Raw genomic sequence first — 6,770 nt, forward strand, 5'->3', positions numbered from 1 at the left:
ATATTTACAATGCAGTGATTCTATAGAACACGATGTTGATTGACTTGCAATATCCCAGCAAAATGAATCAATTCAGAAAAAGGGGAAATGTCAGATAAATGGTATCAACGGAGTGAAGGCAGAACTGAGAAATCGTCCAAAATGTTTTTAAATCTTGTTGTTTCACTTAAAATGTGTTTAAAAGTAAAACGGCTCAGATCCACCTGTTTTCTTGCAGTAATCTTTCTAACCAGCAGCGGACTGACACCACATCCTATCACAGGTCCATCTGCTCACACTGTGACTCCACCGCGGCTCAGAGATGTTTCCACTGCACCGGGTGAAGCTCTCTTCAAACCGTGTGTTTCACTTGTAGGCTGAACAGCCTTGACTCACAACAGAGCGATAAGTGGAGCCAGTGTTAAGGCTGACAGCAAGAACATTTTGCAAGAGTTTGACGTTTGTGTTTTTTGAACAGGCGTCTCCACAGCCACCTACGACCTACACTGCCGCTGTAGCAGCTGCCTCGCTGACTGAACATCACCAGTTGATCTGATCACCAGTTGATCTGGAACAAGCTGCTAACGGCTCTCATCACGAGCGGAGTGACAGAAACAGAAACATCTGCTCTAAAACACATATGTAGTGTATTTCATGCTTGCGCACTCTTTTAACTTACAGGCAAATATCTCCCAAGGCAAAAGCATGCGCGAACAATTCAGCGATGTCATGAAGCCCCGTTGAGCTACTGCTAGCCGTTAGCAAGTGGAGCTCTCCTCACGGAGAATCAAAGATGACTAGCTAACATGTAGCGGGAGGATGGCTCACTCTGCCGCGAATTCAGAGAACTACAAAAATAACTTTTTGAACTTTTGAACTGACTTGTGTACCTTATGTTTTTAATCAATTTACACACATCAACTTCAAAGACAGCACAATAAATACGATCAAGATTTTTTTTTTAAAAAACACTATGCAAAAACCTTGTAGGAATTAAAGCGATCTCTGGGATAAAAACCAGGATAAGAACATAATATTTAATTTAAAAGTCACAGTGATAGATGGCGCTAAGAAATTAAATAGGTCAATACAAATAAAATGTCACTACTTCTTACTGAGCTCACATGAATGAATAAATAACAACTGATGTCTTGCATAATTATGATTTACCAGACACATTAGCTGTGTTTGCACATAGTACCGGTATCGGATCGGTATCGCTGATACCAGCCTGCATTTGACTCACTATCGGATCGGAAAGGAAATCGGTGGTACCAGACATCACCAGTGAGATGAGACGAGCCGCAGGTCTGCGCTCAGCGCTCCGTCTGCTGTCTTCCGGCCACCCGCCCGAACACTCCCTGACCAATGAGAGGCCTGACAGACGCCGCCGAGCCAATGAGCGGCCGCGGCGGACTCCTACGTTCCAGAACCCTCCCGACCAATACGGCGTCTCTTATTTTGGCGGCTGTGCGGAAAACATGGCGGAAAATTTGAACGGTAACACATGGAGACTATTATTTAACTTTCCTTGCATTCTCTGTTTATTTCCTGCGTTTAGCCGTCAGCGTGTCCACTCTTAAAACAGGCGACATGCGCACATGTTGCTGTGGGCGAGCGCACGTCGCGGTACCGAGGCGCTGGGTTCGCGTTCCGCGGCGGCTCCAGGAAGCCGCTGTCCGGAGGCTGCTGCCGTTCAGCGGAGCCGCTTTGTGTGGAACTTCTCCACGTTTGAACTGAGAGAAACTTGGAAGCTTCACGTATGCTCTCCATACAGGAAGTGTTCCGTAGAGTACGGCTCGTCTACTGCATGATTCAGCCGGTTCGGAGGAGCTGGCCGCAGGTCCTGTGGTCCAGCTCTGTAACGTTACGACACGCAGCGCTTCGGAACCGTTTAAATGGCAGCGAGTGTTGGCCCAGTGTGTGTGGTTGTAAATGACTGAAGGCCTGAAGGTACCGGTGCTGTAGCTGCTGTTGTCTGAGAAGGTTTCACTGGACGTAGAAAAGTACCGGTGTGTGTACCGGGCTCTGTCTGGGTCTGGGTCAGGGTCATCATGTGCTGCTCGGTACCAGGAGGCACTGATCAGATGGAGAGTTTCTCTTTACTGTCACTAACCCTTTCACTTCAACACGGTACTGCTGCGCACCTGGAGCTGGCCGGGCTTCGGTCCGACCCGACCCGGTGCAGTAGCAGTGGTGTGTCTGAAGCTGGACCTTATTAAAGGGAATTGCTGTTTCAGATTGCAGCGTGGCCTGCAAGATGTCCTGGGATCAGCTGGAGGCCCTGTGTCGCAGAGAGAGGCTGCACAGCGACCAGCTGGGCGTCAGCAGAGCCAACGTGAACGAGTACGAAGTGGAGTTCCTCTGTGACTACCGGAAGGCCAAGGTGAGCCGTGGGGGGTCCACACAGCACACTGACAGCTCTGCTCCTGCACCACGAACCCGAACCACCGAGCAGCAGGTGACGGATGGCACCGCGCTCAGTGGGAAATGATAAAGGACATTTTATTGCTTCTTTATGGCCAAAGTCCCGTCAGACTCCTCATGCTTGTTAATAAATCATTGTACAGCTGAATTAGCTGAAGGTACCAACACAGCAGCAGCAGGAACACGGTCCAGAACTGAGGCTGTGTCCTGGTTTACGACACACGCTCTTCCCATTTCCTTATTACTGCCTTGCTTTCTTATCTTTCATCGCTTTATTGACAATATGTTTTTGTTATAGTAAAAAAAAATGCATCTTGGCATCTTTTCAATTCAGTTGTTGGAAGGGAAGCAAGTTTACAGCATAAAACAAAAGAGGCGCCTTGGAGGCAGGTTTTAAACAAGTCTGAGGATAAATCCTGTCAGACCCAGACCCATCTCACTACTCAAATGGGAGGGAGAATGAGCCACCCTGTGAATCACCAGTTATTAACTAATCACACTGTGGTGTGTGTGATGGTCTGGGATCTGTAGATACGCTGCTACGTATCCGACGACTTCATCAGTCTGCTCAAGTGACAGAAATCTGTCGTTCATCCACACTTCACCTTTATGTTATTGTTCCTTATAGCCTGATTGAATTATACCCATCATGGTGAGCTGTAGTCATGGAGAGCATGTGTGGGACTGTAGAATATAGAAGATAATGGATCAGACTCTTACCTTCAATAAAAATATCCCAACAGCTGTGACGGAGCTCAAGACTCCACCTGACAGCAGCCGCTCTGTAGCTGACGATAAACTGGTAAAGAGTGTGTGACAGCTCATCTGTGTGGGGACCGATCCTGTCTAGATGGTGGGGATCACTCGTAATTATCAGTAATTAATGAAGGTCCTGCTGTTGTTGCGTGCATTCATGCTCACAGCTTTCTTGCCCTGCTGCAGGTATTCAAGAGACTCAGAAGCAACAAACTCAACGTCAGCTCCTGTGATGTTGTGTCGTAATGCAGATTACATAGATTGTTAGTAAGCTGTGTTAGTCTAACCTGTGCAGGTTGTATTTATAGATATTTCAGTGTTTAACAGATGGTGCATTGTGTGGCAAAGTGAATGAGAAAGGTCTTCCAGATGTTTGGCATGCACACGGCTTTTTGCGCTCTCAGTGTTATTTTGAACCCTCACATCACTTCACACAAAGTTCACGGTAATCTTTTCGTGTACCTGTCTGCATCCAGTTATTTATGCTGTGCTGAAAGATAATTTAAATTACGCTTGTTGGAGATTTAAAACATCTGTTGTCCTCGTTGTCATGGTGATGGATGCAAACATTAGAACTTGCAAAGAGTAAAACGTTTGCCTCAGTTTGAAGCTGTTGTGTGTTTCAGGAGGAGGAGTTCTACCTGGTGAAGTGGAGGGGCTTCCCAGAATCTGATAACACCTGGGAACCCAAGAGGAACCTCAGATGCCCTAAGCTAATGAAGCAGTTCCACCTCGACCTGGACCAGGAGCTGAGGCGCCACAAGAGACGCTGCATCCCTAAAAAGCTAGATAAGGAAGTTGCCTCGTTTCTAGTCCAGAAAGCCAAAGTCCGCCAAAGTCTGCAGCGCTGGGAGGCTCACCTAAATCTGACTCGCAATCACCCAGGTCACATTTTTGTCATGAATGAAGTGGACCTAGAGGGCCCTCCAAAAAACTTCACCTACATCAACAACTACAAAGTAGGCCAGGGCATTGTGCTGAATGAGATGGCTGTGGGCTGTGAGTGTAAGAACTGTGTAGAGGAGCCAGTGAATGGCTGTTGTCCTGGAGCCTCCCTGCACCGCATGGCCTATAACGACAGGGGGCAGGTCCGTATCCGGCCAGGAAAGCCTATCTATGAGTGTAACTCCCGATGCAGCTGTGGGCCCGATTGCCCCAACAGAGTGGTGCAGAAAGGCATCCAGTTCAACCTGTGCATCTTTAAGACGGAGGATGGCCGGGGATGGGGCGTCCGCACGCTGCAGCGTATCAAGAAGAACACGTTTGTCATGGAGTACGTTGGAGAGGTGAGTCCTGGTCAGTCTGTTGCAGTTGCTGCCTGGATGTTAGCCGTGCCCATCATTGGTTAGAGCACAGGCCGTGGCTTCGTTTACTGATGTCGCCGCGTTAGAGCTGACACTCACGCTTTTAAAACGAGTTTAAGCAACGTGGAAAAAAAAACAAACTTATTTGGACTTGAGTGTTTTGTTCATGCTGAGCTGAAGAGACTGAAGGAAAAAATGAAAATGGAGACGGTCTGTTTGTCAGTGTTAGGGTTATGATTAACTCACAACAACAACATGGGCCTCTCAATACCATCCTGATACGTCCTTTAAATCACATTTTTCATCTTACTGACATGAGTGCTTTTTTTTTTTTTTTAAGCCAGAGGACGTGTGAGTGAAATCAGCAGGTGACACCATGACTCAGCATTTCCACCTTGAAGCTACAGGCTGCTGATAACCGTATCACCATAGCAACCTGAGGAAGCAGTCCTGTTAACTGTGGGATGGGGCTTTCTGTGTTGTTCACACTCTGTTGCTGAACTAAATGCATTGTAATGTCTCCTGCTGTGTGCTGTGGCAGTGGGAGGCCAGACGGAGAGCTTCTTGCATCTCATGTCAACAGTGTTCCTGCTTGCACTGAGCGGCGGGCCTGTCATCGCCTGTCATCGCCTGTTACTGATACCGAACGCACACCAGGCCGCTGCATTTGCACTGACAAAAGCAACAAGTCGACCACACCTCGACACAAGTGTAGATAATCACGCAGGCCGTTCATCAGTTACGGCTGACGCTGGATTACTGTGTCGGCCTTTTTCCTCCTCATGTAGGACGTGGTGTATGTACCCTAACCCTAACCCATCCTGAAGCAGCCAACTCCAAGGCGAGCTGTCCTGCTGTTTAATACCATATGGAAGTGTTTTCTGATGACATGCCAACTCATCGTGTTGCTCTGACGAACAAGCTTGTTTTGAAGTTTTTCTGACAATCTGATGAAACTGGAAAGTGAGCTAAACTAGTAGCAGTTAATCATTAGTATCTGTAATGACAGAAGTTTCTCGTTATAATGGAAAGTTTCTTGATGTAACACCAGGAAGAAACCAAGTTATCGTCACAGTGCCAGTGTTGTGATTGTTGTTTGTTATCTGCCCGTACGGGGGCAACATGTGCAGACCATTCTGTAGGTAAGCTGATGACCAGCCCAGTTCTACTTTGGCGTGTTTGTCTGCTGCCTTTAGGAACACCTAAACATACTTAAACACATATAATTATGCAGTCAGAGCTGCCGTTCAGCTCAGAAGAATACAACAAAATAACTGCATTTTACAGGGTCTGGCTGGAAACTGTCAGAGGTGTTGTCAGAGCCTGTTTCCCCGCCGAGGTACAGAAAAACCTGCAGCTGCTTTCAGGTTTCATTTCATCAGTTCGTCATTGAATTGGTTAGTGACAGCTGATGTGACCTTCTGTTTGACATTTTACCTGAAAACAGCAGCGATCAGCTGAAGTGAAGGAAGCTGCTGCCTTTAGGTTTATCTGATAATAATACGTCCGTATTGCACGTTCACATGCTGCAGTTTTCATTTGCTCAAGGACACAAAATGTCGGCATTGTAGTGTCGCCAATAACAAAAGTGACACCTGACTGTCCAAAACACTGAACCGACTTAGTGGAAGAACGGCAGCATTCATTGCTAACTGCGTAGAGGTTTTATTTTTCCTCTTTACTCCGTAACCTTGGTGCTGCGTTTGTTCTCGTTAACTGGTGGCAGGTTTTGAGTAGTTAAGTCATCGTCTGTGGTTGACCTTGTGTGGTGATGCTCATTTATTTATTTACTTTTAATTAATCAACTTTCTCTTGTGTTCATTAATACATGGAGGCGTTGTTCCAGTAACGTCCTGTCTCGTTTCCTCCAGATCATCACAACAGATGAGGCGGAGAGGAGGGGTCACGTGTACGACCGCCAAGGCTCCACGTACCTGTTCGACCTGGACTACGTGGAGGACGTGTACACGGTGGATGCAGCTCACTTAGGAAACATCTCTCACTTTGTCAACCACAGTGTGAGTGTCTGCAGAGCGCTTACAGGACGTACAGCGAGTACCGTAGCTGAAACACTTTGGCTCTGTTCAGCCGTGTGCATCTCAAACCTCTACAACGAGACTTTTTCTGTTGCAGTGTTACCTGTTATAACATTTACAGTGAGACACTCAGTAATTAGTTACATGTCGGTTACAGGTCAGTAGCACAAGTTACCACCATCTTTGTTTCAGTAAGTGCAGTCGTGACTGGATAATCGATCCTTAACAATCCTAAACCTGCTATCCGACAGGTTTTTAGGAAAAACCA

General features: G+C 47.0%; 1 protein-coding gene across 1 annotated transcript in view; it reads left to right on the forward strand.

The window, feature by feature from the left end:
* Nucleotides 1-1,429: 1,429 nt before the first annotated feature.
* The window catches only part of LOC103362246 (histone-lysine N-methyltransferase SUV39H1), an 8,161-nt gene continuing 2,820 nt past the window's right edge, over nt 1,430-6,770 (forward strand). Inside the window, exons 1-4 of the mRNA XM_008288547.1 lie at nt 1,430-1,479; nt 2,220-2,365; nt 3,789-4,448; nt 6,338-6,484. Of these exons, the coding sequence (XP_008286769.1) occupies nt 1,461-1,479; nt 2,220-2,365; nt 3,789-4,448; nt 6,338-6,484 (972 nt within the window). The 5' untranslated portion in view covers nt 1,430-1,460. The remainder of the gene's footprint in view (nt 1,480-2,219; nt 2,366-3,788; nt 4,449-6,337; nt 6,485-6,770) is intronic.

This window comes from Stegastes partitus, unplaced genomic scaffold (genome assembly GCF_000690725.1).
Source record: "Stegastes partitus isolate 25-593 unplaced genomic scaffold, Stegastes_partitus-1.0.2 Scaffold564, whole genome shotgun sequence".
In the NCBI taxonomy this organism is placed as follows: Eukaryota; Metazoa; Chordata; class Actinopteri; family Pomacentridae; genus Stegastes; species Stegastes partitus.